We start from the raw sequence: 23,243 nt of genomic DNA on the forward strand, positions 1-23,243 counted from the left end.
CAGGTGGCATTTTCTCATCTTCTTTGTTTGGCACCCAGGAGAAACTGCTATGTGTATAGCACATGCAATTAGCACTACCAATAAACTACTAAGTCCAGGAGAATATAAGGAGTCCAAAAAAAGGATAGGATGTCTCACCAATAGAAACACCTAAGCTGGACTTAAACCCTCTATACATTAAAAAAGCCATATGCAAGCAAAAACTTAAGTGAGATCCAAAACTTTGGTACTACAGGCTACAAAGCACTCACTTACTGACAGGGTGAAGAAATTTATGGGCCAGCCCCAGCTGGCCTGCCCCAGCCCTGCCCCTCACCCTGCTCTAACCTAAACCCCACCCTCTGCTTGTAAACCTGCTATCAGTGGAAGTTTGTCAGCTCTGGTAAATCCAAATATAAACTCACATTGAATGATTCAACTTATTCCTGATATTAACCAAGAGATCAGAAAATCAAATATATCCCATTGTATTCTCAGGCACTAAGCCTAATCCTAACTCTAACCCTAACCCAATTCATGTTAAAGTCTACTCAATTTCTGGGTCCTGAGAGGTTCATTGTGCTCAGTTTAGGACAAGCGTTAGCAGGTCACCTTTCCCAAGATGCATGTCACTCACAGACAGCAATTCCCGAGCACTGCAAGAGATGCTGGGGTCAGCTGTAGGATTACACTGCAGACTCTGGACACGTGTCCAGGTATGATTTTGTGGATGTTTTCGGATTAATTACAAGGAGGGGTTCCTTATGCAGTGATCTAGAGGTTGGTTTTGGGACTATCCAGCATATTTCTGATTGATTTCCAGACAGGAAACTCACAAAGGGGCAGCGATGTTTGCTGATGCCAAACTTGAGCTTCTCTCCAACCAGAAGCACAGCTCCCAAAGAAATAAGTCTTCAGATGCACAGGCTGCAGATTAGGACTGCATCTTGTTGTGCTTAATAAAGCTGACACAGTAGGATTATGAGCTACTCCAGATGGTTTGACACATTGCAGGATGGTTGCTGTGTCCAGGGCTCTGATTAAATCCCTGTTAACCTCTACAACCTTCTCAAGTGAGAGTCATTTCTTCTCACAGCAGATCATGTCAGAAGGAGCCTGACAAACAGACTTTCAAAGGTGGACCGGGAGCCAGCCCTGAGGTTACTGGCCCAAAGCAAAGCTGAAGGATTACTGAACAGCTATGCAGTAGGCTAGGGATTAATTTGGGCTTCAGTCTGCTACTCAGAGAGTAGTTTAAAACCAGAAAATAGTAAGGTGCCTAGTGGGCATATCTATCCCAAACAATCATACCCGATGGAAAAAGAAGTGTCCAGCAAAGAGCACAGCTGGGCAAGTATGTGTCCTGAATAAGGGTATTCCCAGGCAGTACAGACCTATAGCTTCAACAGCCACTAGATGTTGCCACTGTGCTCCGAGTTACCTGGGGTTTTGGCATTCGCCTAATGTGGTGTTAAGTCTGGAGGGTTTAAAATCTTAGGAAATCCTTTCTTCCTAATCTATCCTCTTTTGGCGTTCACATACAGTGTTGCTCAGTTCCACATACCAGAGAAGGCCAGCCTCATACCAGGGACTTTTGGCAGTGAGAGGCTTGCTGCAGCTTGGAGGAGATTCCTGGGTGGTAGCATGACAAACATGCTGCCCAGCAAGTAACACACCATGGGCATACCAGCTATTTCAACACACACTCCAGCTCTGAGATCAAATCCTACATATTTCTGTTCCCACATTTCATCGTGCATTAAGCCCACTTAGAGGGAGCCTGGCATTAACTGTTTCTCTTACTGTGGTGCTGCAAACTACTGACAAGTCTTCCTGATGTCTGTGTAAAAGTGGACAAGATTAAGCATATCTGAAATATTTTAAAAAAACAAATATTATATATGATGTATTTAAAAGTAAAAAACAACCAGGAAAAAAAAAGCACCAAATCAAAAGTTTTGCAAGTTTTTCAGAACAGATTGAATCATGCTGAAATCCACTGCTTATGAATACTTTCAGCACAGGTCAGTCCTGGGCTGCAGGGAAAAAGGGAAGCAGGGTCAAGGTTTAATTCTCTGTCTTTGGAAAATTAAAATGGTGAAGGCTATTTGCCAGACTGATGCTGTTTGCCAGACTTCCACACGATCAAAATGTGCTCAGGAGATGGCTCTGCTGACAGTGCCTATCTTAGCTACTGCTTATGTTCATCTAGCACTGTGTAATGAGGCAGATCTCATTTGCTGCTCTTGAAATGATTTTGCAGACATCAACAATTCGAAGTTAGACCATTTTAAATTAGGTGCACAAGAATGCAGTGCAAAAATGAATTAATTTTGAAGATACAAGTATGAGAAAGCAAAGCTTTATGCAGGCTGCTCCTAAAGCCATTTAAGCAAAGGGTATATTTGGAAAGAGGGAGGTGGTCACAGGGAGATACAGACAGTTCCATGTATGATTAAAAACTCCTCCCTGAAGTGCTGAAATGTCCTATAAGGCAGCACATGTACTACCCCACTGACCTAAGTGGAAACTCCATGTACTCAAGCAAAGATTGAATTTAGCCACCAAACCTCACCACACTCCAGGTAAATTCCCCCGCCAAACCAAAACTAAAACAGCTTATCAAGCAAGGCCTGTAATGATTTAAAACCTTGAACACTGAGTAGCATGAGTGGGTAACAACAGTAAGAGCCCTACATGAGTTCTTGTCTATGCTGAGCTCATTGTATTACTTATGGCAGAGATATCAGATTGGTACAATATTCCTGGTGGAAAAAGCCACTGAGCTGCTGAACCTGACACTATGTCTGGGCATATGTGAAGTCTCTGCTAGACCCACCATTGACATGTCTAGATGAGTGAACTAGACATTTCTATCTCTCAGGAGAAACTGTGCATAGAGAGGAGAAAGGAGCAGGATTTAGTTTGCAGCATGGTAACTGAAAATGGAGACATATAATTTTATTTGAAGGTAGAGTAGGAGGTGAGAATCTCAGTTAAAGATGTGCCTTGGTGCATAAGTGTCAGACTCAAGACTGCTTTATCCAAATCATCCTATAAATCCTGGTGCCATACTAATAGGATAAACCCTCTCTTACATTCCTTCTGGGTTCAAGGCTCAGGCTCTGTGCAGTACACTCCAGCTGCACTCAGGTCCTGTGTCTCACTCACTATATGTATATATGCACATGCAGATGAAAATAACCTCTGGAGGATCAGGTTTGCAAGGACAGGACTTCACATAGCACTGAATGAGGACTACGGATCGTCTTTCAAAGTGGAGGTGGCCAAGCTCTCTTCAGAATTTAAGCCTGGCAACAGCCACAGGCCAACAGCACTGAAAAACCTGGACAAGAGGTGCGTCTAAACCTTGGATTTTGCTACTGGAGTTTCTGAGGAGTCCGGTAATTGGTCTAGGAACCTAAATACTACCCACCAGCACCTAAATACTACCCACCAGCATCTAGGGAATAAAGGAATCTCCCCATTTGATCATTTGAGCTTCCAGATACTATTTCTGAGCCCTGGATAAAGATCCTACCCTGTACTCTCTACTCCTAGCTTACTTTCCTTCATATGCCTGCTCAACCTGTCTCATTTCCAGTTCCTCACTGCTCTGCCTACTTCTTACATGAGACCTTGACTTGGCATACAAATACTTTGTTCCCATGAGACCATAGTTCTTATCAGTCCTTGAAGCCGGACTTCAAGATCATGGCCTTGCCCCTAGCCCTGCTTGTCTCTTGTCCTTTGGACTGGGTATCCACAGAGGAGTCTTGTCTCCTGGAACTGGCTCACCCTGAATTGTTGTCAGTGCCTTGTTGCTTGTCCTAATCACTGGATACACCTGCTCATATCCTGATCCTCATACACCATGCTAGACATGCCTTTCCTTCATCTGCTTGCTATTGCTTTTCCCTAGTCCCTCTTGAGTTTTCTAAGAGGGCTCACATCTGTTTCCTGCTCACCTCCAATTACCAGCTAGCCATGGGGTACTCTTCTCCCTTCCAGTCAGCTCTCTCCCTGCAGCTGCCTGCTGGAGCAGCTGCGAACCCCTGGGGTAGTAGGAGGCAGATGAGCAGCAGTTCATGCTCGTGGCAGGGAAGAACCACATACTTCCCTGCTACATCATATTTCAGAGTTACACCATGGCCCAAAATCTAGCAGGTTTCCACATGATATCCATCTGCCACAAACTGTTCCCCTAAGGTGTAATCTGTGCTCAGGAAAGCAAAGGAGATGACTGGAGAAATAATACAGCAGCTATAAACTGGTCTCCAAACAGCTGCTGGAAGCAAGTAGAGAGGAGGCAGTTTAGCATCACTCTAGTGGCTGCAAGAAGGTGCCACACAGTGTTAGCTGCACTTCTTAGCTTCTCACCCCATAATATAAATTACATTCATTTCTTAGATGATTATCAAAATGGAGCTAGAAACTTATTAAAATTAAGAGGTAGCTGTACCTCATGCCTTTGGGAAAAGAGAGGCAAAGGACTGCTGATTTTAAGCAATATAGCAGCACATTGTGTCTGTTCTCACTATGCTCCCCCTCTACATGCCATCACCTTGTGACAGGCAATAGCTCCCTTGATAAATAGGGTTTAGAATGCAGGGAATGGAATAGGAGAGCGGTATCTCAAAAAACACAACTGGACTTCACAGCAGGCACTGGGCATTCTGGGCAAATGCCCAGCATGGTGCTAAACCAATCCAAGAGAAACAAATGTGGTGAAAAAATACTCCTCTTTGTACAACCTGCAGTGAGCAGGGCTTGGCCAACACCAAGAGACCTGCTCCTCTGTGGCCACCTGCACATGCGGTGGTGTGGACAGATGGTCAGTTGTGATAGTAGCATCTGACACCCTCCAGCTTTGTGCAGATGTAAATGCCTTCACCAGGCGTGAAGCTCTGTGACCATGCCCAGAGCAGACAGTGGGTGTTTACAGTTCAACTGTGCTACCCCCTACACCTGTTTTACACTGGCACAGCTCCGGGGAGTTACTCCCAAATCACCAGCATGGGAGTGTGAGGGCAGGATCCAGGCTGTCGAGGCCCCGTGTATCATTCTGGTGTATCTGCTGGGCTCAGTGAAGGATGCAACACTCTTTGGATAGTGGAAAGCTTACAACATGGTGTTACAGTAGATATGAATGAGGGAGAATAAGAGCTCTCCTATAGGCACAATGTGAGGTATACATAGAGGTTATATAGATGCAAGCAAGAGGAAGATGGGAAACTTTAGGCCAGGAGACTGCCATACATGCCCTGATTCCAAGCAGGGTATAAAGGCTGACTATTGCCCATAAGTATGTTACAGCACTCATACAGGGTCTTCCAAACAGTACTGGGGGTTAACGCATTGTGCTGTCAACCCACTTATCACACTGGGAAGTTTTATACACATTTGGTGCAAGCAAAAACAACTAAAAAATCTATAGAAAAAGGGAAAGTGACTGTCTCCTGATGTTCCTTTATATCAGCCTCAACCTTGCTTGCAATTCTCTGCACAGATGATTTTCTACTACAATCACAGCTGTGTTTTGGTTATTTTTCCCCCACTAGACTCTAGGTTTATTCAGTGAACAACTTGATTCCGATCCAATGTGAAATAGGAAGACAGTGTTTTCTGTACAATTTCTGCTTTACATAGCAGGTGAAAGGTATGTGCATCTTTGAGTAATCCAGTAAAATGAGATATGTTCCTGTCATCCTAGAACCAGAACCCAACTGGGTATGGGGGAAAAACCAAGGAAAGTTGCCTCATAATGAAGAGGAGCTAAAAAAGGGCAGTCATTTGCAATTACAAAGCTGCACCACATGCAGGCAATCAACCCTATTTCTGTTGTGAATCAAGAAATTAGTTTCCTTGCTATTTGATTCTGCTGGGTTTCCCCATACACATTACACAGCTACTTCCTAAAACTCTGTAAATAGCTTTCTAGACTTTGTGGTTTTCCTACCACCTTTTGCTTCATGACTAGAATTCTTCTTCTGTGCTTTTTGATGTATTATTTGAAGGAAGGTGTAAAACAGAGCAAGACCCAAGAGAGCTTTTGAGGCACTACTGGCAAACAGGATATTGAAAAGGTTTTATGAATTGCATTAAAATACAATAGGAGGAGGAAGGGGATTGGCATGTTGATTTGAACAGAGAGGAGGGAGAAGTGAGGCATCTATGGAGTGCCTGGTCATCCTGGGAACTGAGGCAGTGACTGCAGGAGGCCTGAAAAGCAACCTTTTCCTTTCCCCTCTCCTTGGGGCTGGCTGCAGTGCTATCCGAGACTCTGCCCTCTGGGCCATTGGCTATTAATAACTGCAGGATGCCTGTGCGAGCAGCCTTCAGGAGTCAAATTCACAGCACTTCGCATCAGCACTTTGTGCTGGGCAGAGCTTGCATGCGCCCAGGCACCCTGGGTGAGCAGGGCTGCTGGACAAGCCTCCCCAGCAGCACCCAAGACGGGCTGGGAGGAAGCAGCCCACTGCCGAGCTCTGGGGCAGGCTCGTGAGCTGGTCTGAGCCCGGCACTGCAAGCCTGAGGTGAGTTGACCGGGCAGCAAAATAGTTTAGAGCAGGTGCTGGTGAGGGTAAAGACTGGTTTGGTTTGCAGCAAAACCAAGGAAATGACTGCTGCAAAGACTGATGCAGAAAAAGGCAGAGGAATTGAACCAAGGGATAGAACTCAGGAGAAAAGGATAATTGTGGCCCTGGCTTGTATGGGATAGTGGGGAGGATGGGGACTGAGGCTCCAGCAGTCTTCCCGCGGTGGGGTGGCTGAAAGAGCAATACCCCCAGCATAGATCTGGACCTTGTCCATAGTGAAAGACTGCTGCCTCTTTCCTTACGATAGACCAATTGCATGCAGCAGGTTTTCCACTCCCCAACCCCGCTGGATTAGTAAAAGAGGACAACAGAATGGGACAGACTTGCCCTCGCTGCTCCTTGGGATGGGGTGTGCTAGAGGAGCACAGTTCCCCACCAGGGCCAGCCCTTTCTGCCTTGCCCCAGGGAGTCTATGTTTGGGGCATACAGATGATTTCCCTCTGTTTCGCCAGTCCTGTGACCCATCGGATGGGCCATAACCTCCCACCCCCCCCCGCCTCCTGGCAGCATTGCCCCTTTCCTGTCAAGTCGGGCCTGCTTCTTTTATATAGCCAAGCAGATGTCCGGCTGCTCCAGGAGAATGTGCAGCGCGTGCTTTATGGCTGCACCTGCTCATGCTTGCTTTGGGAATACACCACGATGGGCTCTTTTATCATGTGAACTACACAGGCAACATCTCAGTGAAAAGAAAAGCTTGGAAATCTGAAAGAAAAACTAATCCAAGAGACTATCTGCCAATGTGATTGGAGCTGATTTGCTGTGGCTGGGCTTCTTTTAGCAGTTACCACCTCACCGCATGAAACTCAAGTTGCAAAAGGAGTAATGGTGAAATGAAACTGCAAAATACATAGGAGATAAAAATGTCTTGGTCACAACAAGGGTACTGTACAAACTCCTAGAGCCAGCTATTTGCTTGCTAGTTTTAAAATATAACATTCAATGCCTTCAGTTCTGAAATTTTAAGCAACTAAAGTGCAAAGAAGCACAAGAACAGAGATGGTTAGTTATTGCTATTGCTGAAGCCAATGGGTCTTTTCTCATTGTATTGTACTGCATTAGGTGAGGATCTGTCCCCCTTATGCTGTTTTGTGGGCATGGACAGTGTTGAAGTGAAGGCAAGACATTTGCCCTACTTACATTATGTGTGATAACCCCCAAGAAGAGCTCTGAGAAGCTGCCTGTAGTGGAATTGCTGAGATTTCTCCTAATTTTCCCTGACTTTTCAGTACAGATCTCTCATCCTATCTGAGGACAGAGATGGGGAACACTGTACCAGAAGAAATCTCCCCCTTCTCCTCCTTCCCCCTCCAAAATAATAGGCAATAAGATCAATGCATAAGATACAGGTGCAAGTGACTTCAAACAAATTGGGCGAACAACTTTTCCTTTAACAAGTTTGCCTGTGCCTTCTTCCTCCAGCCCTTCTGTAACAAAACAGTAGCAGTCATAAAAGACAATACTTAGGGTTTTGGTTTGTTTCTTTTTTTTTTCAGAACTTTTAGTCTAGTGGCTTTCTGAATACCTATTCCAATTTTAATAGGTCTGTCTAAATATTCAAACCAAACTTGCACATTATTCAAAATGCTCCCAAATAACTCATGGACACACCCAAAATCTTTATACAAAAATATATATTAACATCTAATGATAACTTCATGGTATTATAATATGGTATGATAGAGCAAATTTTCATTCTGTTACTGCATCACAAGATGATAACAGAGTACCACTGGGGCACACATGGGTGCTGGGAGACTGCCTTGTTGCAATCAAAATGCCTGTTTTGGATGATAATGCTATATGGCACCTTGGTAATGCTTCTGCTGTGATTTGCTGACATATTTTGTGTCATAATGCTAAGTCTTCAGAGAACACCACAAAGGCTTGCTGATGATATTCTGTATGGGATGATACCATTCGCTAGCTCCTTCATGTGGAAGGGATAGAAAAGAACCTTTGTGTGAAATGAAGGCTGTGTATCTCTTAACTGTAGATGACAACTAAAAGAGTGGCAAGAAATACCTTTCCAGTGTTTCATTCTCCATTTCCTTTGTGTTTAGAGCAAAGCAGAGAACCCTTTGTGGGAATGCCCCTTGCAGGGACTCCCGCTCCTGTTAAAAGGAAAAAGTCCACTAAACTCATTGGGAAGTTGACACACGAAGGTAAGATATGCAAAACTGCACATGTGAGAATTGTTTGGATTTCAAAGCCTTTAAAATTTCACACTCTGTCTGACTCAATTCCCAGACCAAGACATGCAGTGAACATATCAGGAGGCAGAGCCACAAATGTTACTAAAGCTCAGCTTTCACACATTTTCTGATTTACTGTCCAAAAGCATTGCACACACACTTAGGTCAAATGTTGACCTAGATTACACTTCATAAACGCATATTCTCCTGCAGCATTAATTTGGAGGCACACCAGTGTGAATGGAAAGAGAACATGATCTTTTACAGCTATCAGTATGGCAGTGCCTAATTATATTCTGTGTTGTTCTCTCTCTTACAACCTTTGTCTCTAATTTGTTTTTCCTCTATATGAGAGATTTCCTTTGATTCCAGCACTCATTAGTTGAAAAAGTCAAAGTCTCTTGGAGGGGGTAATACACCAGGAAGAATATAACTTGGGATACTTTTCTTTCTACAGAATACCTGTGTATTAGGTAGGGTGACTTTTAATTAACTGTGATATACTTCTCTTTACTTTTGACACCATGGGGAAGGTTTTTAGAAGTTTTGAAAAGTAATAATTCAGTGCTGTCCCTTTCTTCAGCCCCCAAAAAGGGCTGTAGAAAATTCTTTGCTAGGGTACAGGTATATATATTTCTGTTTGTTCATAATCCTTTATTCAAGTAAGTAAGTAAAAATCCAATTTTCAGTTAAAAGGGCATTTTCTCCTGTGCTATATATAAAAAAAATAGTAATTTCTTCAGAGAATGTCTAATAAAATGGGCTTATATCAATTTTATACCAGTTTAAGGATGGAGATTCATTCTCTGTTGTAAATGACATGTAGAGGTGGATAAGTGGTCTTAACCTTGCTTAATACAGAAAAAAGAAAGCCTAGGAAAAGTTGCTTGTTTCTGAATGAAAAGCTTTTACTTCATTTCTGCAAGATTTTTACACTGAAAATGTTTGAATCCATTGCTTGATGGAGAATTGGTGCCACCAAATTAAATGGAAAAGGACTTATCAAGTAACGAGCATATTAAGACTTGAAGGGAACAACTACTTTTCCCTTTAAAAATTTTATTTAAAACAAACAAATAAAAAGATATAATAACATTGCATCTTGTCATGGTTTCAGGATAATGTTTAAACCAAAGCATGCCAGGGTGCTTTATTTATTACATGTCAGCCCAATCCAAAGAGCTGACTGCCTCATCTAATTCCAGCAAAGGGGAGGTGAGTGTAGGGCAGTAACTAGACACGGCAGTGGTGCATTTTGAGGCAGTACTAAGGAATTGTGCTGCACTGACTGAGATGCTTCAGATGTGGGACATGTGCATCTAGCTCCACCCTTATGCAACTCATCTCTGTGCAGATTTGCCTTGATTGCAATCCAGAGTAAAGTCCACCCATCTATATCCAAAGTTTCATAAATGTAAAAATTTGGTGCATAGGTTATTTCCTAAAAACTTAATTTAGGAGTAAATTTGGCTGCTTTGAAGCCACTACTGATGCTGGGAAGAAATGGAAAAGAGACTTGGACCAGAGCACTTCCTAAAGCATCCCATTTCATGTTTTGCAGTCATGCCACAAGAGGTGTCGAAGCTGAACCTGGGGAAGAAGATCAGCATCCCCAGAGATGTGATGCTAGAAGAGCTTTCTCTCCTCACTAACAAAGGATCCAAGATGTTCAAATTACGTCAGCTGAGGGTGGAGAAGTTCATTTATGAGAATAACCCTGATGCCTTCACCGACAATTCTGTGGTAGGTTGGAGATTAAAACTAAAAAGCTGTTCCATACACCCAGGGGAAATGGGAATGGAGTGTGCCCAAGCTCTCCTCTCTCTGTATATGCATGGGCAAGTGGGGCCAAGGGATGGGAAGGATCTACAAGCAAAGAAGTGCAGGGAAAAGCCAAAATTATATAAACACACAAGTTTTATTTCTTTTCGGCAGCAGCATTAGTTTCCTTTGGCAAATAGTTGGTATCACACATGCAGAAGCATGAGAAAATTCAGTACTGAGTCATGAGGGAGGACTGCATATTTGGCAGGTGTTCAGAGCTGCAGAGGGCAGGACTAATTGTTTTTGTACTCATTCCGTTTCTTCTTTGCAAGATGGAAATGATCCATCCAGGTCTGACTTCAGCTCCCACCTAGGATACACTTTTATGCTTCCTGCTGGACAGAGTCCTCAGCTCATTTCTGCAAGAAATTCCATAAATAAAAATTCAGAGAGAAACCTTTAACCTGGCACTGGAATATCTTCAGTTTATTTGCTGGAAGCTACATCTGTTTTCTTCTAAAGTATTTTCCTATCAGATAAGGTGTATAATTCAGACATTCTTTTTTTTTCCCTTTCCCATGAGTTCGTACTGTTGTTTATTCTTTGTACTTCTCTCTACAGTTAGTTGCTGGTGTCAAGTCTTCTGAATATACTTTTACAAATTAAACTCTTCTTTCACATGGTTGTCAGCAGTTCAGTAAACAAATAGAAAATGTTTCAGGTTCATATGCATTTTGATGTGGCATCTTGTCTTCTGAAGTTCTTTAAAATTTATTTGGTGTCATTTTATCCCTTTATGGAATTTATTTTCCAGTCCAAGGAAACTCAAGCAAAATAATAAAACTCAAGCTGAAGAAAATGTTCTGCCAAACAAAAACATGCTAATTTTTAGCCCTCTGATGTTTTCAAAAGCAGCAATAAGTAAATCTTTGTAGTTCACTTCTAAAAATTACAGTTTGGGAAGCAGGATGTGGAAAGATGCCTGAAAAAAAAAAGTTATTAAAATTACAACAGTAGGTCAGATTACAGATCAGGAATGACAGACCAGAGATACAGCAAACATATCTAGTTTGTGTTGTGTTGTTGGACTTGGGGCCATTTCTTCATCTCTTTGTGCTTTAAGTAGTTCATCTCTTCAGTCAGCTATCTCCTAGAAAGGATGTGAGAATGAATGGTGTGTTGAACTTTGGACTCTTCAGATGAAAATCCTAGAGAAACACAAGCTGTTTTTGTAAATACTCAGCAATCTCAGAGCTCCTAAAACATATGAGGTTGTCCATGATCCATGTCAGAATCTGTTGCAGTGAGGAGGAGTGAGAAAATAATAAGCTGAGGGAATAAAAAGTGTGAAGTCCAACCTTTCAAAAATGTAAGCGTGTCACTTAAGGCCTTAAGGGTCCCTTCAAGACTGACATTACAAAGGCTGATGACAATAATTTCCTTTTTGTTAGATGTTTTTCCTACTTTGTTTATTCATCTGCATCTGACTTTCACTCCATACCCTTTCTGTAGTAAATCTCTCCCTCTATTCTGTAAGAACACCCCTGCTACCAAGCTCTTTGAGCAAGACTAAGATACTGTGCTGTGGAGAAATGTACTGCGGGGTTAGACAAGAACCTAACAAGCCAAGGATTTTCTTTATGGCTTTGCTATATGAGAACAATGGCATGGTCTCCAAACAGCAGCTGGTACTCTGCTTTAAAATCCTCCATGATTCACTTTCAGGGCTCTTTTCTCCACATTCATGGTACAGAGAACAAATCTCTATTGGTCAGTGCAGGAAGACTTCGGTGTGCCCTAGAGCGCCCGCTTGGGGCCAGCTCAGCAGGATCGCAAACATAATTGTTACCATTTGCCGGCTGCCCTGTGTGCTCTGCCGGGCTGCGTCCACTACCTCTGTAGATAACTATTCTCATCACCACGGCCAGCATGAGTTAGCACCTTTGCTGGCAGTCAGAGCAGTGAGAAGAAAAGCTGAGTGATTGCAGCAACTGAGCCATCTTCTCGGAGAGCTGGTTGCTCTTGGGCAGGTAAAGGCAACAGATCTGTGGCCTCCCTGTTATCTTCCAAACTATCAGGACAGTGCCTGACCTTAGAGCCAAATAACTTTCATCAAAAGCCCTTTTGATTACAATATTTGATTAGCCTTCTGTTCCTTTCCTTTCTTGCTCCTGGCTCTGCTCAAAGGCAGATGCAGGAAAGAAGGCTTAAACAAAAGGGAACTGTGGGAGGAAGATAATGTCAGAGTAAAGAATTCCTACTGTTACTTCCAGTTACTTCCCCCTCCTAGTTAATTTTCACATCCTTTACTCCCCATCCCAAAGAAGTCCTTGTGCCTTTAAGGCTGTAGGACAGTGAAGGGATTTAAAGCTGGTGCTGTGTTTTCTGCTTTTATATCATAGATTTCTTAACTGTCTTAGAATATTCTCAGGACACACTTAGCAAAGCACGGCAAGAAATGTCTGGAATGGAGTACAGATTGTTTCTTTCCCCAGAAAAAAGTTTAACAGAAGGGTAATGTAATATAAAAACACACAAAGAGAAAGGTTACTAAAAATAAATCCAAACTATATGAGGGGACCCAGAATAGCGTGTGCTGTAGCCATAAACCTTCCACACAAGGGAGAAGATCTCAGTAGTCACGTGTCATTGATCCACCCTCCTACTTCTCTTCTCCTTCTTCTACAGCCAAACAACCACACTGGACAATCAGACCACTCTCCCTACTTTCAGTGGAGAAAACATTATCTATTGTGTGTGCAGGAACGTCAGACAGCTCCATGCAAAAGTGAAAACCTGCCACTCTCAACTGCTGTGGCTCCACCCATCCAGTTAAAGGCAAACAATAGCTAAACCCGCAGTCAAAAGGACTGACCATTCCCAGCATGAGCAAAATGAAGTGCACTACCTACTGTATAGCTGTTTTTAATATTGTGACCCTCTTCTCTTGCAAATATGTATTACAAGGTGATTTTTTTAGGGAGGGCTGAGTTTGACACTTCTGGCACGCTGATACCCTGCCAAACAGGGAGAGTTCATGTGACATCCTCATTTGGTGCTGTGCTGGAGAAGCTGAGCTCTGCTGAGCTGTCTAGTAAATCAGAAGGAGTTCTTCTCACACCAGGCTGTACCATCCTGTCGCAGGAACTGTGGTTTTCTCCACGTCTCAGAGGATATTATCAACCTCACTGTGAAGCTGCAAGATGCAGTTTACTACTGACTAAAGAACATGACGAAACCCTATCTTGCAATGTGCTCTATTACTATAGCATCTGACCAACTATAGCATGAAGGAAATTACTACATTTATTTTTTAATGGTGAAACTGAACCATGAGGTAGGTTAACAAATCACCCAAAATCATAGAGAGGGTCTCAGTCTTATCTCTGGATGTCCTAAATTCCAATTCACTGTTCAGCAATTAATAGATCAGCTGTTCACAGACTTTTTCCACTTCATAATGCTAAATTTGTTTGGCCTCAAACCCATCAAGATCATGTGAAACTGTATTTCTTAGCCTTACAGCCCCACTCATTATTGCCCTAACTCCTCTCAAGATCCCACCTCTGCTTTGGGAGCCTCTGTGTAAGACCTTCTTGCTGTCATCAAGTGGAAACTGAGAACAAAATCATAGTTATGGTTTTTGGGTGTTGATGTTGTGCTGTTTTTCTTCCAGTGAGGATCCTTAAAAATAGTCTTTCTGCTAGTCAAAACCTGTGGCCTTAATTGAGTTACATGCAGGAGACAGTTTATAGAAAGACTTGATTTGCCTTTTTTTTTTTTTTTTTCCTTTTTCTGCTTTACCTACAAGATCTTAAATTAAAACCATCAAGAAGGTGGAAAACCAATATCTGAGTAGACCATTATCAGCAGTAGTACATCAAAAAACCCCAGGCCCACAAACAAAAAAACCCAATCTTGATACTTTCTTAGACCTGCCCACAAGTTAAAATAAATGGAGTTTCCACATCTTGGCAATGCTTGTATGAAAACAAGCTGAACATGTGTTGGCAAGTAATTTCTGCTGGACTTCAGGTCAAGAGGTCTCTTCCGATAAACCAAGCCAGTAACTGTGAAACAAAACATAAGAAGTGAAAAAGGGTTAAAGAATTGGATTACTGTTCTCCTGGATAACGGCATGAGTTACCTTGTATTCCTTTTGCTGCTGAACAAGAACTTGGAGTAAGCAGAGATGGCAGGAAGAAAATGGAAGTGGTTATGTTACAGTGCCAAAAGTGGTGCTTCACAGCAGACAGAAGTACACAACCAACCTGCCTCAGAGAACTTACATGTTAAATAGCCAGACATGATACAGTGTGTGAAGGAAAGCATAAGGACAGAGGAACAGAGATGTTACCATGCAGCTGCTTGGTTTAATGCACAAGTGTGCACTGATGGCTCTGTTTACCCCTTAGAAGAATGCCAATCTTAAAAGAATGCCAATCAAGATCATTGGAGGTAAGGTTAAACAAAAAATGTAAGGAAAAGCATTCTTTCTAGGAAGTCTGTTCTGCAGGGAATATTAAACTTCTTGAACAAACATTACAGGATAACCGCAAGCTGAGATACCAGAGAGTCTCAGGTTACGACGTAAGTGGAGTGAGCCTGCTGAGATGTAACTTTTCTAACAAAATGGGCCTTACTCTGCTGGAGTTGGTCTGGTGCAGAAGACCTAGAGGTCCCAACTATATCCAAAGCTGTGTAAGAGTGAACTTGAAATCTGATGCCTTCTTAATCAACAAGTGACTGGTGTGGAAACAGCAGAATGACAGAGAGGAAGAGCCTTTTATTTTCCACAGCAGTTTGTTGGAGCACTGTGAGAAAACTTTGGATGGAAATTCAGAAACTCAATTTCTTTCATCCACAAAGCAAATGCGGCAAGGAAGATATAAAATATACAAATAAGATATAAATAATTTTGGGTAGTATGAGATAAAAATTCCCATTATTTAGATGGCTAAATTCAGGCATAGAGGCAAAAAATAATTTGCCTAAGATTAAACAGCAAGTCAGAAGTAGACCTGGAAATAGAAAGCAGAAGCTCAACCCCTCCTCTTGGGGGAGCATGTTTAAAAAACCATAGCTTAAGACACTTTAACAGCTGATGTTACTTTTTATTTTCATCTTTTTTTTTTTAAAGTGAATCATAGGTTTAAGGCTATGAAACTCCAAATTAAGGACCGAGGCACACACTTTGACAAAAACAGCAGGCAGTCAATGTCACTCTCCAAGCGTCTGAATTTTAAATCTCCCATCCCACCGTTAAGGAGCATTTGAGTGGCTGCCACTGAGAGGACGCAGTCACAGTAACTTCAGATGTGTTAGTAACCACATAGGCATCAAACCTTTGGGAAGCTCTTTATCAGTGAGGTGGAAATAGAAACACATTTGGTGGCCTCAATCATTCTCTTTAGGGCACAGCAAGGAGCTGACGGGGAGCACACGGTGTCTCCTCCTGGGGACTGCCTGCAGTGACGTCAGGGCCTTGAGATACTTAGAGATCTCAGCTCCATTAGTTGGATCATCTTTCATTATCTATTTTTCATGAGACCCAGGCAGTAGCTCTAGAGAATTCAGAATTCATCCATCTAGGCACCCAGCCTGAAGGATCAGGCTCTTGCTAGCACTAAGGACTTCAAAGACATGAGCCAAATTTGTTTAGCCAACCCAGGGGACTACACATCACATGAACTTGCCACAGTTGCTCTCTTGTTACAGTGGATTTAGGGATGATCAGGGACTGATAACATCCACCACCTCCAGCAACACACAGGCAGTGCAGATGCTACCACAGACAAGCTGTGTGATCTGCCCCCAGAGGGAACAGAGGGTTATTTATAGTCCTTCTCAATTGACACTCCTGGGCTTCTCTCCTGGGACTTCCACCAACAGGGTCAATCAACCCTAACTGAGAGGCTGGTTTTGTGATGTGAATATGCATGTATATAAAAGCTCCACGTGCTGTTAGCAATGGCCCAAGACATGCATTCCCCTCAATCATAAGCCGTATTTCACTCCAGACACCCTGACCAGAGGCATGCTGTAAGTACTGGGGACAAAGCTGCACCTACCCAGCTTTGACTACATCAAGACTCATGCTTGAGGCTGTCATTCCTGAACTCTGCTCTCTTGGAATGAGCTAATTTGAATCCACTAAGATTCAAGATTTCAAAAAGATCAATTTGCCTTTGCCTCCTGTTAATTTGAGCTAAGACGATCTATTGTGGTGGCCAAAATGAAAGAAAATTACATTTTTATTCTAGCAGGTGAGTAGACTGGGGTATTGCATGGAAAATAAGTCTTTCCTATCTGAATGGAGGTGTCTGCTGAACATAGGATGCTTTCCCAGTGGGTCCATGAAGAATCATGAACTAGCCTGAGACCAATCAAACTAATTCCATTTGCAGCTAAATAAGATTTAGGTGTGCTTTCCTGAGGCAGACCTTGTGTTTCAGAGAAACTTCACTCTTGCTTAGTGATAATACTGCAATTTAAAATAACACCAGATGACAATGATGCCCCTTCCTGGTCATATCAAATACTGCTATGCACAAAATCAAATCAGCTCTTTTTACTGTAGTTCATGTTATACTGATGTTTTGTGACTTTTATTTTTTTTGCAGAAGAGTGCAGGTAAGTAACCAGAGGAAAAGAGAAATAAGCATTTAATTCTCAGGAAGGGCATATAGCACAGGTGAAACTTGAAGGAAACCAGATGCAAATCCTGTTTTGAAATTACTGAGCAAATCAGTAGAAGCATTAACCTTGCATATATATTCACATTTTGAGAATAACCTCATTCTGACCCCTAGCCCTCAAAATACCCTTTTTTCAGTTTGCCTTTTTACAGCTATATAGCTCCCATGCATAATTGAACAGATTGCCCTGCTAGCTCCTGTGTACAGCTTAATGCTCACAATCCTCTCGGCTCTCAGTGCTTCCCGACATTCAGGGAAACATTATCTCCTCTGTTCCTAAAAAGGGAATTCCCTACAGCTAGGAGAAGGACAGGCAGTCCCTAAAGGCCCTGGGGGCACCAGCTCTGCCACTTCAGCCTGCAGCTGGCTGCCTGCCTGCGTTGAAGCCTGGTGACCTGCTGTGAAACCCTGGACACTGTTGCTGGAGACACAGGGAGCAGAGGGTTAGATAATTCTGCCTTGAGCCTTGTGGGGTTTTCACTTCTCATCTATTTTTAGCTGATGGAACAGCTGGCCTTGGAAGCCTGTTTACAGCCTGGAAAGCTTCTTTTTGCTAAACTGTACTAGGTGTAAGAGCCCTGAGAAACCCTTAACCCTGTGAGAGCCAGCCCTGAGGTTGTTTGGCACTTCTGTCTCCCATTGACTGCCTGAGATGATTTTACACAAGCAGAATTGCAGCAGGAGGAACCACAGATTCATTCACTTCAGCTGTATCTGTTACATCTTTGCACATCTGTAGCCAGTCCCCTAGTCCGACAGGAAAGACCATATGTGATGTATAACCCAGGTTACTTGTATTATACAGCTGTGTGGGCTGTAATACAAAAGAGATACTTTTTTATATCTGATAGGAGCCAAGCTTTGATCTCACTTATGACCAATACATAAAACATTTTTCTGAACATATTATATCAGTTTCTGTTCCACACAAGTATTTATTAAATTGCTGTGTGCAAAGACAGGACCTTGTGCTGGCACTACAGGGTCTATAAATCCTGCACGGACTGATTGCTCTTTCACTATGTACTGCAGGGATTGTGCCTTCCAGCCTGGACTGGGTAGAGTGGATGGCCTGCAAAATAAGAGCAACTTGATTTTATTTATGGATACAGCTTTCTTTCTTGCCTTGTTGCTAGTTAGATTTGGTTTGTTAATGCACATATTGCTGCAAACAAAACTTCCTTTTTGTCATTTTCCTTCCATGGTGTCCAGGAAGTCTTTCATGTTTTCCCAGGCTGCTCTCTCTTCAGTCTTCCTCAACATGTAAATACCCCTCCCCATGCAGACCTTCATATATATGGAAAACAGACATATAGGCAGTCATCTTCCAGGCTTTTATGTTGTCACAGGTACCCTGTTGTTCTGGTGCCCCTGTAACACTTAGCTCCCACACTGTAATCAATCTGACTTTGCTGGGCTATCTTAACCTTGACATTAAACCACTTCCTATTTCTTGTCCAGCTTGCTTTCCCACAGGTTAGCCAATGTATCTCTGTCTGGACCTTTACCTGTTTTGGCAAAAGCTGTATTTCTTTTCCCTTTCTCCTATATTTCATACCTATCACTGTTGGGACCACAATACACAGATCCCTCCCTTCTCACTCTGATCATACAAAATGATTATGAGGTGTCCATTAAAAGGTGTGCTTCCATTGCCCTTGCTTCTGTTCTACAACAGCTCCTATACTGAATATAGAGAGTAACTCATACAAAGTTCTGCCACTGGTTTTGTGACTGAGACACAAAACTGGTCACATCATGAAGACTCGGGAGTTCGTGTTCTGGGACCCAACTCTGCAAATGTGAATGGACCATGTCCTCTAACAAGGATTCCTACTCTCTTTTCTCCTGCCCTAGGATCACTTTCAGAAGTTCATCCCACCAGGCGGGCATTACGGGGAAAATGCTCATGGCTATGCCCACGGGCGGATGGTAGGAGGCGTGACAGCTGGGCAGCATGGCTCCGGTAAGCAGCAGTATCCCGCTGTTCCTCCTAGACCTGGAAGCAAAGGAGGCCCTAGGGACAGCGAAGGGGAGCGTGCAGGAGAATTGGCTGGAAGTGGTGGAGAAGGAGGTGATGGTACTGGAAAAGGCAAGTATCTCTCTGCAAGAACAAGAAATAGCTAAAGCTATCAGAGCTTGTGCCAGCCTTACTCTTAGAAACAAGTAAATTAATTTGACTAAAACCTGAATTCTTCCAAACTAAGTTCCATTGCAAACTCTAGAAAAGCTGAACTGTCTTTAGCTTGATAGTTTTGTTTGCATGCTTCTGTGTTGCTCAATCATAGGCAAGGAGCAGAAATACCTTCCTTGGCTGGACCAAAGAAATGATGGGAAACGTGACTACTGAACTCCTGAGGTTGATACAGCAGTATGCCACTATGGCATACCCTCTCCTTTCACGGGTTTCACACTGAACTACTACTGGAGATAGTAGTATTAGCTCTTTAGCTCAGTAGTCTGACCTGACACATCAGTCCTGAGTATATCAGCCCTGATTTCAAAGTTTCCACCTAAATAAACAGCAATTTTTGGATAATCTTCAGAAGGAACAGCAATATTTCTAAAACTTATCTGGTAATCACCACTGGTCTGCTGAAGCAATATCTTTACAAGTAAAAGCATTTTTCATTTAATTTAGTCTTTACTTAATTTTATCCTCTCTTTAGTTTGGCCAGAAACCTCTAGAACCAAATCTCTTGTATGAGAATCAGCAGGTGAAGTCATTATTTTAACAGTTGCTATGGGATTTTACAAGAAAAAGCAAATTTGCTTGGGAACCAGGAACTGCTGTTGTAAGTGGCCACATGAGTGACTTTTAAAATCCAAAGTTTTTCATTTACATTCTGGAAGAATGTGCATTTTATATCAAAAACAGCTTTTACATTTATGGGCATCCCTGTGAAAAAGAAATCTGTGTAGACTCTCTGTCTTCTTATAGGAGATTTTTCTCAATTGTTATCTTAGTTCTGTGTGCAGGGAGAGGGAGGATTAATATCATCCCATAGCTTTTACTGCAGAGATGGATTCCAACTGCCTTTAATTTTCAACCTAGCAATCAATTTACCTCTAAACTACTTAGTTTGAGGCCTTTACACAGAAAGAGGGGGGTAGTTGCTTTTATTTTTTTAATGAAAATGAGATTCTTGCACATGTCTGCAATTCGCTGAAACCAGGAAAGCCCAGGATTTGGCAAGGTTTGAAGAAAATAAGCAAGACAAAGGAAGAAGGTGTGATAAAGAAGAAAGTTTCAGATAAGAATAATAGTGTTCATTCTTTGCCACTTACTTCATAAGGATTTATGTTTTCTACACAAACTGTAGCACCATGACAGCACCAGAATGTCTAACTCCATTAACCTATTATTCCCTTCTACCCTAATCAAGCTAAGGAGAAGTCATCGCTCAGGAGTTTTAAGGTTTATGAAGGATGAAAATCTTAAGTGTGCTACATATCAATACACAACCAATGCTCTTATTAGCAAGGTAGTATTATACACAACTGGAAGGAAAAAAAGCAAAAAAGCAAAAAAAAAAAAAAAAAAAAAAAAAAGAGGCAGACAATTAAAACCCTTGTCTAAGCCCGTTTGCTAATGGAGCAGCCAGAATTTAACCTAAAATTTCTGGCAATTGAATGTCTGACTTAACAGCAAAGTGCAGCTCTGTCATTGACAGGATTTTAACTTCCAGAAAGATACACCATCATATTTTCAGACTGCTTTTAGCCATCCTGAGGTGTTTGAGCCAGACTTGTCTCTAAAATTCTGGTTCAGGAGGGGGAAAATATGAATATCTGTTCACGTAATCACAAAGAAAATGACAACTTATAAAAATACTGAGACAAGGGAGATGGCAATTTTAGAACATTCAAGAATGGACTACTGAGGAAAATATTAGTAAAGATGGTTGTGGGTTGCCAAGACCCTGAAATACGATGGTTAAAGGTTTTTGGTCAGTCAGAGCCAACTTCAAAGTTTGAGCCTAATTTTGGAATTTACAGTCAGGGCTTTGTTTATTGCATCTGATTATGATGGTGAGGTTTATGTGAAGAGGTTATGTCTGCTATGATCAGACAAAGAAGAGAAGTAAATTATGAAATTAGATAGCATTTTGCCTTGTCTAAATCTTCCCTGGAAGTAGTGAAAGAGATGATGGGGTAAGGACATTGGTTCTTTGGGTAAGAGATTTCTATTTGAGTGACCAGAGAGAAGAATGAAAAATTAGCTTTCAAATATATGCTCTAATCCAAATTCCTGGATGAGTGGCTCTTAGATTGTGGTACACCTGCTTTTCAGTCTTTTGAAAGAGAAATCCAACCATAAAATCTCAGACTTGATCTAGGAGTTACAGAATCTGGAAACAAAGCTGGTGTCTTAACTCCAACGTCAGAATACAGAAAGACAATGTAGATAAGTGTCTTCTAACTAGAGTGTTTTACCTTCCTCTGTTTACAGATGGAAAGTCAGGAGGCAAAAAAATCACTGTATTTAAAACTTACATCTCCCCATGGGAACGAGCAATGGGTATCAGCCCTGAGGACAAAAGTCAGTTCACCATTGACTTACTGTCATACAGTCCCAAAGCTGATTTCCCCCACTACAAGTCTTTTAACCGGTAAGTCTTCTTGGATATTCAGTTCCATTTATTTAGCATGAGAAAACACAATAATCCTGGCCATAGTCCTCCTGTCTTGTGCAATGTAAATAAGTTTTACTTGCATGTCATTTTGCTTAACACAGTCTCCCAGGTATGAAACATTTGGAGGCCTACATTAAGAGCTAGAGATTTTAATTCAGCTTATGGACAGAAAACCTACACAGCTGGATAAGAGGACTTTAATCCTATTTTCCTTTCTTTCTCACCCCATTTGACCAGGGAGATTTAGCTTGCCACTGTTTATTGCTGCAGCCATTTAAAGTTCAAGAGTTCAGGAAAAATACTTATGATCAGAAGCCATATACTTCACAGTACTTCAGATAAGAATCAGGATCTTCCTGTTGCTTCTGAAAAGAACTGAAAGTTTTACAAATATTTCTAGGGCGGCAACAATTTTCTGTTAACATCTCTATACAATTTTGCCACCCACTTCCATAGCCTCAGGACATCAGTACCCAGGACAAAGCCAAATCCCACTCATCACTGCAATAATGCAGCCTCTGCCTCCTACATGTAGAGGGTACAAACAGGTGTGAAAGGTGTATGGTTTGATGGAGGTTGATGCAACAGGGATGAAGGAAGTGTACAGGAGAAGTGTGGGGGGCTTGTTTTTAAATCTTTCTTAGTACATAGGCAATGGATACATATATGTTCTTGGGAAGGGTTTGTTGGCCAGTCAGCTGCAACAGTGGTAACATTTATAGTCTCGATAATGTTGGTTATTTATTTTCTAAATCCCGTTGTTTACCTATGCTCTGTTCACTAACTCCATGTATTCCCCTGTGCCAGGACTGCCATGCCTTATGGGGGTTATGAGAAAGCAGCCAAACGGATGACCTTCAAAGTGCCTCAGTTTGATATTTGCCCTTTGCTTCCAGAATCTCTCATGATATATAATCAAAATTTCAGCAACAGACCCTCCTTCAACAGAACCCCAATACCTTGGATGCCTTCAGGAGACTCCTCTGAGTACCATATTGAGGTCAATGTGCCAAGGAGTGGTGAAACAGAAGAGCTGTAAATCCCCACCGTCGAGGCCTTCTTTTTCTCTCAGCCCTTTCTATTTGCAAGTTGATAGTGAGGAGCTGAAAAGTGCAACTCTAGTTCTCTCAGCCCTTCCTTTCTTTTGTCCGTAGCCCAGACAAGTTCCTAGCAGGTTCTAAACTTATCTTTGCTGTGGTGTTAATCCATATCAGAAACAGTTTGAGGGAAAGGAGCTTTTTATTCACCAGGGCATAAAAGGGCAAAACTAGGAAGTGTTTTTCTGTTTAGCAATGCTAAATGCTGCCTGTCTGCTCCATAATAAATCTGTTTTGTCATATATTAACAAGTAATAAAACACCAAGAGGAAAAAAA

The 23,243-nt window shown here is 42.1% G+C and overlaps 1 protein-coding gene across 2 annotated transcripts; it reads left to right on the plus strand.

The window, feature by feature from the left end:
• The first annotated feature begins 6,358 nt into the window (after nucleotides 1-6,358).
• MYOZ1 (myozenin 1) lies at nucleotides 6,359-23,243 on the plus strand. Of its 2 annotated transcripts, XM_074830673.1 has the most exons (6): nucleotides 6,359-6,515; nucleotides 8,639-8,740; nucleotides 10,332-10,513; nucleotides 19,090-19,324; nucleotides 21,686-21,845; nucleotides 22,677-23,243. In XM_074830673.1, exons 2-6 carry the CDS (start codon nucleotides 8,665-8,667, stop codon nucleotides 22,906-22,908), a joined length of 885 nt encoding a protein of 294 aa, XP_074686774.1. In that variant the 5' UTR covers nucleotides 6,359-6,515; nucleotides 8,639-8,664; the 3' UTR covers nucleotides 22,909-23,243. The 2 variants fall into 2 exon arrangements, with proteins under 2 accessions (XP_074686774.1, XP_074686776.1); XM_074830675.1 differs by lacking the exon at nucleotides 8,639-8,740 and having other exon boundaries at nucleotides 6,363-6,515.

Source organism: Strix aluco, chromosome 7, assembly GCF_031877795.1.
Source record: "Strix aluco isolate bStrAlu1 chromosome 7, bStrAlu1.hap1, whole genome shotgun sequence".
In the NCBI taxonomy this organism is placed as follows: domain Eukaryota; kingdom Metazoa; phylum Chordata; class Aves; order Strigiformes; family Strigidae; genus Strix; species Strix aluco.

Bases quoted from the DNA above. Each gene is read 5' to 3' on its own strand.
- MYOZ1 (XM_074830673.1), top strand. From the start codon at position 8,665: ATGCCCCTTGCAGGGACTCCCGCTCCTGTTAAAAGGAAAAAGTCCACT. The intron at 8,741-10,331 runs GTAAGATATGCA...CATGTTTTGCAG, and splicing joins TGGGAAGTTGACACACGAAG to TCATGCCACAAGAGGTGTCG. The intron at 19,325-21,685 runs GCAAGTATCTCT...CTCTGTTTACAG, and splicing joins AGGTGATGGTACTGGAAAAG to ATGGAAAGTCAGGAGGCAAA.